Here is a 12240-nt window from a genome sequence, read left to right on the forward strand (position 1 = left end):
GACAAGGAATCACTCGCCTGGCTGTGTACTCTGGGAAGACCGCTCTGGAAGCCAAGTGCAGGACAGGCCGTGGGAAGGACACAAGACTGGAGACGAGACGCGAGGTGGCCAGTACCCTCTCTCCGCTGAGAAACAAGGAGGACCTGGAAGGAGGGGGGCGGACAGGAGGGGCCCAACCTGGGAGAGCTCTAAGTGGGAGAATCGCCAGAATCCGTTAGATCTGGGGGAGGCGAGGACAGCTGGAGCGGCTAGGTGGTGGCGCAATATGAACCCCGATGATGAAGAGCGGCGGGAAACCGAGTTTCAGGAGGAAGGCTGAATGTGAGGTGCGCCCGGGGAGGAGGGGTCCCTCCTAGACACAAGGTGGGAGCGATCCTCAGGGGGGGCACGCGGAACCACAGTGTGGGGGTCGGCTGGAAGCTCCTGAGGCGGCGGAACCAGAGAGAAGTCCTAGCGACACACAATCGCAACCATTTTCTAAGCCCCTTGTTTTAGGTGCAGGGTAAGAATGACAATTACTCAGAGTCCCGACGACGTGGCTAGGCCCTAAGTGCATTATGGGTCTTATTCAGGACACTTCCGGAATGGGGCGACTGAACAAACACCGTGTGAAAGGGATCATGCAAAGCAGGTAAAACCTCACTCCTCAGAATCTACATGAGACAAGGCTTCCTTCATCTCCTGAGTTTGGACCTCTGATCCCGCGGTCGCTACCGCAGCTTCGCTTTCTGTTTCTGGCCTTCTCTCCCAGGGCCCCTGTGAGGTGCTGGACGGCAAGGGCTGTGTTTCACACAGGCTGTGACGGCGGAGTCACGGACCTTGAACAAAGGCAAGAAGAACCACATCTCTCAACAACCTGGGCCTGCAACGCGGGGGCTTCCAGACAAGGGCGCGCGCTACCCCGGGGCTGCTTCTGCGGAGCTGACTGGTTTGGACTGCTCGGCAGCACGGTCGCCAGAGCTCACAAACCGTACACACGATCCCAGATCATACACACACGGACCACGCGGGCCCCGATGACGCACGTCATTCTCCGTACCTGCTCTACGGAGTCAGCAAACAGAAACAAGAAATCTCCCCTCCAGGAATGCGAGATGTTTGAGAACTTGGCAGAGGCCTTGCAGTAAGAGTGGCTCCCCTCCCTGGTAACACCGGTGTGCGGAGTGGAAACGCTGGGTCACTTGTTTAAGACACAAATCTCATCACTTGAGAGGTCACATCTCTTGTGTAACACACCGGTATGTGCTGAGTACCTTCGTCGCCTCTTTCTGAAGAACATTCTATCCTCGTTCCAATGTGGCTGTCGGACGGGGAGTGCTAGCAGTGTAACAAACTTTAGAATTTTTACCGGGATTCATGAGGAAGAGGGAGAGCTGAGGACAGCAGGGCAGACAGAGGCCTGGTGCAGGGAGTGGGCAGGGCGCGTCCGGGCGGGCATCTCAGGTCGAGCGCTCATTACGCTCTGGCAGCAAACACAAAGGAGGGCTGTCAGCTCCCATTAGCGTCCTCTGGTGCTCGAGATAGAGCCACATGGACAGTGTGCAGTCAACAGACATTAGGCGTTCACACGGGTGTACTTTCTATGAAACAAATCACCCGTGGAAGTAACTTCTCTTTTTTTAATTGCCGCGCTCGGTATGTACTGCTGTGGGTAAGCGGCCCCTCGTTAGTTTCACGGAGAAAGATCAGGAGCGGGCTATGTGTCAAACAGACTCAAATTTTCCTCATGGTTCTAGGAAAAGCAAAATGCCGAAAACGCCCAACCCTGGGCTGCTGATGTGCGTGCACGACTAGGCCAAAAGGAAAAAGAAAAGAAAGAAATCCATTTCCTCAGAAGACACATTTAATGAGGCAACTGGGGTCTAAGGTGATAAATTAGAAATTCAACTGAGGGCATGAGGCTTAAAGGAAAAAGCAGAAGCATGATGAAAAATGCAAGGGAGGAGAGAGAGAGAGATGTTTTTCTGTAAAACGTTCATCTTCCTACTGATAAACTACGCCTGCTGATCATTCCGGCTATGACTGCTGGTGTTTCATGTCATTCATCTGGGACTTGACTACATTTGCTCTGGGATACAGAAAATAAAGGCAAACAAAACAAAAGACTCCAGAATGCTTACCTTGCCATCTTCCGTGTAGACATTTTCGTTATATCCCTTTACTATTGTTCGATCAATGAAGAGGCTCCGCATGACGACAATCACTTTCAACACCTTTCCCAAGGTCACCTGTCAAAACACGTGTAAGCGGATATGAGAGCTTACACTTGGACATGCAAATGCAGGAAGCTGGGCAAACTACGTGACCGAGAAGGGATCACTTCCCCCTCCTGTTCCCGAGAGAAGCAATGGGAGACATCCTCCAGCGTTCATGAACGAGCCCTGAGCAACAAGGCCCTCCCGCGGCCACTTCAGGATGGATGGGCCCTGATTTATCTATCGACACTGAGTTTATTCAGATATTTGGCTTATAAACCTCAAGATAAGTTCCATATGTTTACTATCTGCCGGATAAAATGAAATCTTTTATTTTGTTGTGTCTTAAGATGATCTTGTTCAAAGGCTGTCCTAGGATTCTGGCGTCCTCGGATTTGGCAAACGCATTTGGCTTCCTATTATTTCACGGCGCCATGTGCACACATGGATTGTGTAGAGAGTACAACCGGGAGATGAAAGGCAGACACCCAACGCCTGCCTGGCTGAACGATCTATTTATAAGAGCTGGTAGTAAGTGGAGAAGCAATACCCAGTAAGTTCTGGAGGGAAATGGAAAGTAGCTCAATTTTATCTCCAAAAAGGGACACGATCCTGGAAATACATTAAGTGCTTTTACTCTCTTAGAAACTAGGCATGTATTATGGATAAAAAAACAAAGCCCACACACCTAAAAAAAAAAAAAAAAAAAGTGCAGTTTCCTAGAACACCAGGGAAAAAGTAACCCGCTGTGCTTGCTTGAACAGGCTCGGCACTAAGAATAGAAGCGGCACCTTCCTCTCTCGCAAGGGCTCACGTAACTCTTCCGAGCCTTTGCTAAGCCTCTTCTGTTCATTTGCTGGATGAGACCCTAGAGGCAGACTGAGAACAGGACGTGACCAAGGCCCACGGTCTGGGTTGTTCGACGAGGCTCCGATATCACAGGATGGACCCAGAAGAGCCCCCTACTTCGATCCTAAGTCCGCAACCCAACATGCCCTCTGTTTCTGGGGATGCCACCCTCAACCATCCCCGTTCTCCGCGGTTTTTGACCAACTGTCCAGAGTAGCAACCCTCCTCTCTCCTTGACTAGTCCTGGGTGGCAGCGAACAGTCCTAGTATCTGGTTCCTTCGATAACTTCTAAGTGCTGAGAGGCTCTCTCTATTTTTTATGCCTAAAATGGTCCAGGATTACAAACAGTGTAAGAAAAAGATGCCCTTATTCACATTTGAGAGAATATTAATAAAAACCTCGTTTCTGTATAGTACTTTCAACTATTGCTATGCCATGTATCATTTCATGGGCCACTTCTTGTGTCCCTGGAAATCACTATTTAAGGATGTCAATAAGCCACCAAGGTAGGAACAGCGACTAGTCTATGTGCACTCTAGTTGGTGGGGAGGGGGGGAGGAAAGAAAAGAATCAAGTTAATGGTTTTGTAATTATAAGCACTGGAACTAACAGCCTCTCACTGGGCTGCAGTGGAAATCCAACACACCTTCCCTAACAGGGCCACCGTTTTCAACTGCCCTTTCCTAATAAGCAGAGATAACTAAGCAACTAAAAAAAACCAAAGACTAGCTGACTTTAACCAAGAAACTGCATCTGTCACTTCTCAGGTTTCTTAAGATGGAATTCAGAGAAAACACAAACTAAAGATACTAGAAGTTTTATATTGAATTTCTTTTTGTTTTTAAAAGTGAATTTTGAGGGGTGCCTGGGTGGCTCAGTTGGTTGAGTGTCTGACTATGGCCCATGATCCTGTGCTTCATAGGCTCGAGCCCTGCATCGGGCTCTGTGCTGACAGCTCAGAGCCTGGAGCCTGCTTTGGATTCTGTGTCTCCCTCTCTCTCTGCCCCTCCCCTGTTTGTACTCTGTCTCTCTGTCTCCCAAAAATAAATAAACATTAAAAAAAATTAAGGGGTGCCTGGGTGGCTCCGACTTCAGCTTAGGTCATGATCTCATGGTTTGTGGGTTCAAGCCCTGTATCGGGCTCTGTGCTGACAGCTCAGAGCCTGGAGCCTGTTTCAGATTCTGTGTCTCCCCCTCTCTCTGACCCTCCCCTGCTCACACTGTCTCTCTTTCTCTCAGAAATAAATAAACATTAAAAAAAATTTTTTTTAATTAGAAGTGAATTTTCATATTTTAAAACTAACAAATACTAGGAAGTTAACTAATAAATAGGTTTATTACAGAAAATCTAAAATTGGAGTAAAAAGGAAGAAAATAATCATTCACAGTTGGCCCTTCTAAACTGTTAACATTTGGGGGGTATTTCCTTTCAATATTTTTACTATCAAAGATCCAGGGATTCCAGAGAAAGAGCAGTCAGACTTGCGGCTGCCAGAGACGGAGGGCGGGACAGAGGATCTGGAAGAAGGTGACCTAAGGGCACAATCGTCCAGTTCCACGATGGGCGGGTCACATTGCCCGTGATGACTTCAGCTGGTGCTGCTACAGGACGTGCAGTACAAGCTGTTTCCGGAGGAAACCCTACGAGTTCTCGTTATGAGGAGAAATGTCCCCCCGCCTTCTCTCTCTTCTTCTTAGCGCACCTATACCAGGCGGTGGATGTCAGCTGAGCCTCTGGTGGTAATTGCTTCACAGCAAACCACTTTGCGTGTACACCGTAAACCTACATGTGGTGGAGATCGATTACTTTGGTTTTTTTTTTTTTAATATTTTTTATTTATTTCTAGGAGAGAGAGAGAGCGTGAGCAGGGGAGGGTCAGAGAGAGAGGGAGACACAGACTCTGAAACAGGCTCCAGGCTCCGAGCTGGCAGTCAGCACAGAGCCCGACGCGGGGCCCGAACCCACGAACCGCGAGATCATGACCTAAGCGAAAGTCGGACGCTTAACCAACTAAGCCACCCAGGCGCCCCGAGATCGATTACTTTGGAACAAACCTGGAAAAAAGAAAGCTCCACTGTCTCTGAATGTTTGACCTGGCTGCAATGGAAACCAGGAATTGCAACTTCAAGTCACATTTTTATTTGAAATCATGACATAAGCATTGTTCCACACGGCTGTGCGGTCTTCAAAAATGGCGGCACGAGCTGTGTGGCGTTCTACTGCGGGGTTTATTTATCATTTCTGTGACCATTCTTCTATTGCTGGACAGGAGTTCCTTCTGTTTTCCCTAACATAAAGAGGCTTACAAAGTGCACTTTTCTTTTTGTTTTTTAAATGTTTATTTTTGAGTGCGCGCGAGTGAGAGAGAGATTGAGAGAGCGTGAGCAGCAGAGAGAGATGAGGACAGAAGATCTGAAGCGGGATCTCCGCTGACAGCCCGATGCGGGGCTTGAACACATGAACTGTGAGGTCCTGAGCTGAGTCAAAGTCGAATGCTTAACCAACTGAGCCACCCAGGTGCCGCTACGAAGTGCATTTTTGTTCACCATCTTTATTGTGTTTGGGATTATTCTCTGAAGATAGATTTGTAGAAGTGTAATTACCAGGGCCAACAGTACAAATATTTTGAGGCTTCTGATACCACCTGCCAACCACGAGGCAGAAAGGTACGGAGCAATGATTTCACTCCTGTCTTGTCAGTAACAGGTGACACCAAATCAAAACAAAACAAAACAAAGTAAAATCCACCCCCTCTTGGAGGGAGCAACTTCGTTAATTTCTTGTTTTTTTTTTTAATGTTTATTTCTGAGAGAGGGAGAGAGAGCGCGAGTGGGGGAAGGGCAGAGAGAGGGGGGTGCAGAGGATCCAAAGCGGCCCCAACAGCAGCGAGCCCAAGGTGGGGCTCAAACTCACACACCACGAGATCATGATCTGAGCCGAAGTCGGACGCTCAAAGGACTGAGCCGCCTAGGGTGCCCTTTAATTTCTTTAACCCATTTATTATGGAAGATTCAACCACGTATACAAAAGTAAGTGCAGTAAGAATAAAGAACCTCCACGGAGTGTTCAATAGTTACAGCTCTTGGCGAACCCTGTTCCACCTCCACCCCACCTACTTTTTCCCTTCCTGCGTTTTTTTGAAACAAGTAACAGCCGTAACACCGTTTCATCTGTGAACGTTTCCTTCTGTGGCTCTAAAAGATAAGGGCGCACAAAACAAAACAAAACACACAAGATTATGATGCCATCCCCCATCCCGATCAACAAGAATTCCCCAATATTATCAAAACTGAAGCGGTCAGGGTTCAGATTTTCAACAGTCTTGTAGATGTCACTCCGAAAAATGTCTACTTGTACCAGGATCTGAATATGGTCCGCACAGTGTGACTGGCTGACATGTCTCATAAGGCTCGCCTAAACTAAAGCTTTCTGGTTTCTACCCGCCCCCCATCCCCTTTTATTTGTTGAAGAAACTGGGTCATTTTTTTCTATAGAGTTTTCCACAGTCTGGAAATTGCTGATGGCGTCCCCGTGGTGTACTTCACACATTCCTCCTTACTCTGTACTTCCTGCAAGCTGGCAGGGGACAAGATTCAGCCTTGATTTCTTTTGGCTCGACGAGTTCGCAGGCAGTGCTACCATCTAACAGGAGGCAAGCAAGCTCAGGGGTCTCGGTCGGTGATGCTGGCGGCTGCTGACCCATTAATTCACCAGGGGTTGGAGCTGGCCATGCACTACGGTGATCATTCCATCTTCATGCATTAGCTGGAACACCTTGAGAAAGGAAAACTTCCCCTCATCTACGATTCGGCGACTCAGTGGTTAAGATTATTACATAGAAGAGGCGGGATAAGTGCTCTGTTCTTTCCTTCTATTTACCGGCGTTTGAAACAGTGCATCGGCTCACTAGTCTCCTCCCCATGTAGGCGGCTCAGTTTTCTATCCAACATTATTATAAACTCACGGATTTAAACATATTTGGTGTATTTGTATCCGATGCAATTACTAGCCTTACAGTCGTGCTGAGGCTCACATTGCGCTGTCTGTAGCCAGTGGGCATCTCCCTGGTTGAGTCCCTTGGACTGACACACTCTGGCCTCTGAGGTGGACTGATGTTGGTACACGGCATTCCCGGCTGGTCTTGTACAATTAATTCCTGCCCCAGGTCACGAGTCCACGGGAAATGGCATTTCAGGGCCATGATCAGGGCAAGTGAGGCAAATAATTTTGACCGGTTAAAATTTTTGTTTTCCGTTTTATGAATGTGAATTAGGTCAATATTCTCCTGTCCACATCTCCCTCAGCCTATGTTCATTCTTCCGGTGAGCGTCCCCACAGCCTGTGGCTCAACTGGGCTGGAGCAGTTTGTGGACACTCCATCCTCTTTCATGTCGGTAAAGCTCTACAAGTTGGCCCATGCTCATTTTTTAGAAAGCCAGAAAGGACCCTGGTGCTCATCTATGTTGAATATGCATAGATTTATGGCTTTCTGAATTTTTAACAGGGTCATAAGGAAACTAAGTACGCAGCTCTGAAGCCTGACAAAGACCCGGATGCACTCAGCTCCGCTGATGGAAAGCCTGGCCAGGTTGTCTACCTTCTCTGAAGGTCAGTTTTCTCCGCCGCCCCGCCTGGGAGATGACAGTAGCCCCACCTTGGGGCGACGGTGAGGAGTCCGTGCACTGAGAAAGCTGCCGAATAGGCCCGGCACAGGGTATGTTCCCAGAGGAAGCTGTGGCTACTCGGCCCAAGCCCTTGCCTGGACGTGGCAGAGGCGAGATCACCTGAAGCCAGTTAACATCCAAGCTGGAACCAGAATGGCTGCTGCCTCCAGCTCNACCTTGGGGCGACGGTGAGGAGTCAGTGCACTGAGAAAGCTGCCGAATAGGCCCGGCACAGGGTATGTTCCCAGAGGAAGCTGTGGCTACTCGGCCCAAGCCCTTGCCTGGACGTGGCAGAGGCGAGATCACCTGAAGCCAGTTAACATCCAAGCTGGAACCAGAACGGCTGCTGCCTCCAGCTCTGTGAACTTGCCACTGACATTAATTTGCTTCTGCGATCACGGCTGGGGCTAAAGGGAAGCCGCAGAGAACGCGAGACAGTTGGGCTGGGCCCTGGGGTGGGAATGAAAACGCGCCTTGTGATGAGCAGCTGCTGAGTGGAAAGAATCTGTAAGCCTGAGGGGCAGGGCAGTTTAGGGGAAGATATGAATGAAGCTGTCGTGTGGGCTGATCCAGGCAGACCTTGCTGACACTCGAAAGAGGCCAGTTAGCGTGCAGGTCAAGTGCACTGGGCTTCATCCCACATCTGCCACTGGGCAGCGTGGTCGACGGCAAGTCAAACGACCTCTGATGCCAGTTTACTCAGCTGCGAAACCCGGAGGCCCCGGGAGGAAATCAGATGAGCCGGTCCACGTGAAACATGTGGCTGCTGCTGTGGCCACGACGACACGAGACAGTGGGCGGCTTGTTTCTCCTGAGCGCGGCGCGGTGCGAGGGCCACAGGAGCTGATGAGCGTCCCCTCGTGTGCTCCCCAGTCCTCACAGCACTCCACGAGGATTCAGGTTCTCACCTATGCAGGCTGCTCTAGTTTGGGATGTAACTGGATGCACCGAGCTGTAATGACCTTGGAGCTCTGGTCGACTGATCTGGCAATGCATCATATACCGGCCAACGGGCGGTCACAGGCCAAACAGCCAGCGACAGCGGCTACAGGCTGGTTCCTGGCAACGGCCTGGGATTCCACAAATAAAGCTAATGCCATCTGGTAATGAAGCGGGCTTGCTGTTACCAAGGTAACACCTCTTCTGTACTGAGCAGCACATTTCCGGAGAGCTTACTCACTACTCCCATGTCTGTCCCCATGAATGTTCAAATGGCAAGTTGCGAAGAGTCCGAGGAGGCCAGCGGGCCTCCCAGCCACTCACAGCGCTTCCAAGGAGGTGCCTTCAGGTGGGCGGCCACAGCCTTGTCCCTCGTCAGGCTAGCTGTGCTCCGGGCAGCGGGGGCCCCATCGATGGCCCTCTCTAGCGGGACTCACAGCCAGTCCCTACTAAGACGTATCCCAGGAAGAGAATTTCCAGTTCACGACGGCAAGCCCAGTCACAGAAGTGGGAGGAAAGTTGAGGATAGCAGCAAACTATTTGGTTCCACTCAGCCACCAACTGCTGCTGACCACAAGCTTAACAAATCTGGTAGTTGAGATGTTCTCTACACTGGCAGACCACGTGAGCTTACAAGGTGAGAGAAACTGATCACTTAAAAGCTTACTCCCCTGGGGCTTATGCAGAGGGAAAGGCACTTTGAACCTGAGCAGTGTCTGTGTCCGGGATACAGGGGAGGTGGGCGTGTCTAGGATGCAGGGAAGGTGAGTGGACCAAGAGCTCATCTGCATGAGGAACCCAGGACCAGATCCCCGAGCAAGCATAAAGCATGTGTGTGGGAGGTGAAGGGGGTGGCATGACCTCTGTCATTCAGACAAAGGCTACATGGGTGAGCGGGGGGGCAGGGGGGAAGGAAAGAAGCCAACCATATAGTCATCAACAAATGTTACTTTCCAAGTATAACCAAGGTAAAAGTCAAATATGTGGGTCTCCTTAAGGGGTCTTCTGTACTTGAAGTGAAGCTCGTGAAAGTGTGGTTGGAAGGGTGAGGAGAGGGAGGGAGGGGGAGCCACAGAGACATCTCTACACAGGCTCAGAAGTAATTTTCCTTCAGTACAAATTTTCCTCTTTGTACTAATTCCCAAGAAAGAAGAGGATGAAGTGAATGGTTTCAGTGAGCATTTACTGAAAACCTAAATGTCCTGGGCGAGGACACAGAGTCAATCATGTAATCTTGGAGCTGGAAAGGATTTTAAAAAATCATTTTTCCCAACTCCCCATTTTTTTTTTTTTTTATAAGTAGGCTTCATGCCCATCGCTGAGCCCAACGCAGGCCTTGAACTCACGACCCTTAGATCAAGACCTTAGCTGAGATCAAGAGTCGGATGCCTAACTGACTGAGCCACACGGGTGCCCCTCAACTTCCCCATTTCTAAAGGGGGAGTGTCGAATATGGCTCCTGCCTTCAAGGAGGTGACAGAACCGACGCGAGCCTAAAATAACTGCTTGGTGCGTAAGCACTATACCGCGTGGGGCTCACAGCGTAGGAAGAATTTTGGGGAGGGGGGGTGCTCCACCACTTAGCTGTCTGGCACAATCAGAAAGTGCCTGCTTTGGCACCTGTCCAATTTAGCACACGTTTGGAGTTGGCTGTATAGGCGAGCAATCCCCAAATGGTATTTCATGGAACATTCCTCCATAAGACGTTCTTATATGTGGCCTGGGAAAACCATCCAGCGCCAGCCGTCTTTTCCCTGTCTCCTGCAGGCTCTCCCCCGCAGACTGCAGCCTTACCTCTTGACTCTAGAACAGGGACAGGGACGTGCCCGCGAGGCCACAGCTCTTTCCCCTAAGAACCCTGGGCTGCAGCCCGGCCAGGTGTCTTATCGTCATTCTTAATAGAAGGAAGCTACAGTTTCGAAAGACCTGGGTCCAAGTTCACTGCTTTTCTGTGCAGGGCCAGAAGCGTGCTTCTTGCTGTTTCCCCTTCCCATGCCTAGCCCATGACCACACACCGGTCTCTCTAAATCACAAGAAATGGCGACCACAGAGCCTTGCTTCACCTAATCCTCCAGCCACCTGGTCGTCTACCCTGGGACTCTGGTAAGTGGCCCAAAACCTTGCTTCAGAAGGCTCCTGGTTTCCCTCACAAAGGCTTAATACCCACACTCTGGACCCCATCTATAAGACCCTATTAAAGCACTTGTTTCCTCTAAATTTAGTGGTTTTTAAGCAAAACTGAGCGCTCTGACTTCTGCATAGCTGCCAGGTATGTGTGGCCCCGACACTCACGCTGGGTGAAGTGCTCTCCCAATAGCAGGCTTCGAGAAGCCGTGGCAGCAAGGGGGGCTGGAAACTAAGAGGAACAGAGGGAAAGTGGCTGTTGCTTCCTTCTAGGAAAATGCTAAGACTGGATATAGCTAAGAGGAAGTGGAGACAGACCAGCCCGGAAAGGCTGAGACTTGGGCAAAGCTGAGGTGCAGGAGAAAAGCCGTCTGACAGCGGCCTGGAGGAGGGGGCCCAGCACTGCAATGAGCTGGACAGTCACCGAATCTTAGAGAATGGGCTTTGTGACTTGGAAACTGAGGGGTCAGAGTACGGGTCGTCAGAGATAAGATGGATGCTGAGCCATGCTGAAGGTCACTCATTTCGCTCAGCAGGATGGATCAACTATACCGCCGATGATCAAGGCAACGCAATGAAATGCAATAGAAGAAAGGAAAAGCGAACATGGAAAGTAACCCCCAGGTACGGCCCGCACTTGAAACAGAGTCCTCAAAGCCCTGAGCTGGGAGTTCCACTTTCACTTTTGACAGAGTCTCAGGAAAAATGAGGCAGATAAGCAGACTTCAGATTCTATCTACCAGCAAGTCAGAAAATCGACTTGCCAGCCAGGCACGATGGCATGGGAATTCTGTTCATGAACTCTGGGAGAAGAAGAGACCTTAGTTTAAATCTTACCTCTGCCCCTTCCTGGCTGTGTGATCTGGGACAAGTTCGTTGGCCTGTTAAGCCCCGCTTTTCTTACCTGTGCACCCAGGCTAAGGCTGTTGTGAGAGGCAGCTCCCTCAGACATGCGCAATACTCAGCACCGTGATTAGCATGCGGCAAGTCCTTGGGCAGCGGTCAGGCTGGGCCACCTCCGCTGGTCCCCTCATCATGGGGGGAGAGAAGCATGCTGCAGGGGCCAGGGCTCTGGAGCCTAGAGACCCAAGTTCAAATTTTGCCTCTGCCTTGTACAGAGCAGGGTGGCCCTGGGGAAACCAGCCCAGGGGGTCTGTGACTGTGCCATCTCTAGGGAGGAAGCTTTATGAGAACAGGACAGCCAGCACTATCAGGTGTCCGGGGCGGGGGTGGGGGTGTGTGTCACCACTGGCCCTTGCTACGTGGTGGCAGCTATTTGTAATAATTACAAAACATCTCACCTTATAGAATAAAGTGTATTTTGCATTAGTGGCTTACACTGTTGGTGAATGAATCTGACTCCTTTGCTTCAAGCACCCATGTTAACAGTTCGGGCACCTGATCCTCCTGAATCCCTGCCCCTCTTCTAGGGTTAGACCTGCCCTGTATGGAGGGGGCTGTGCCAGA

The 12240-nt window shown here is 50.2% G+C and overlaps 1 protein-coding gene across 6 annotated transcripts in view; it reads right to left on the reverse strand.

Annotated features, from left to right (window-relative positions):
* Positions 1-12240, reverse strand: part of MED27 (mediator complex subunit 27) — a 256683-nt gene that overhangs the window by 90556 nt on the left and 153887 nt on the right. For 3 of the 6 annotated variants that reach the window (XM_077768415.1, XM_077768412.1, XM_077768411.1), the window contains exon 5: positions 2121-2228. The exons of 1 other annotated variant lie outside the window; for it this stretch is intronic. In XM_077768415.1, coding sequence (XP_077624541.1) covers positions 2121-2228 — 108 coding nt within the window. Of the gene's footprint in view, positions 1-17; positions 1463-2120; positions 2229-12240 lie in introns of all 6 variants that reach the window. 2 more of the 6 variants (XR_013336121.1, XR_013336120.1) reach the window with 2 other exon arrangements.

Source organism: Crocuta crocuta, unplaced genomic scaffold (genome assembly GCF_008692635.1).
Source record: "Crocuta crocuta isolate KB4526 unplaced genomic scaffold, BGI_CrCroc_1.0 scaffold35, whole genome shotgun sequence".
NCBI lineage: Eukaryota > Metazoa > Chordata > Mammalia > Carnivora > Hyaenidae > Crocuta > Crocuta crocuta.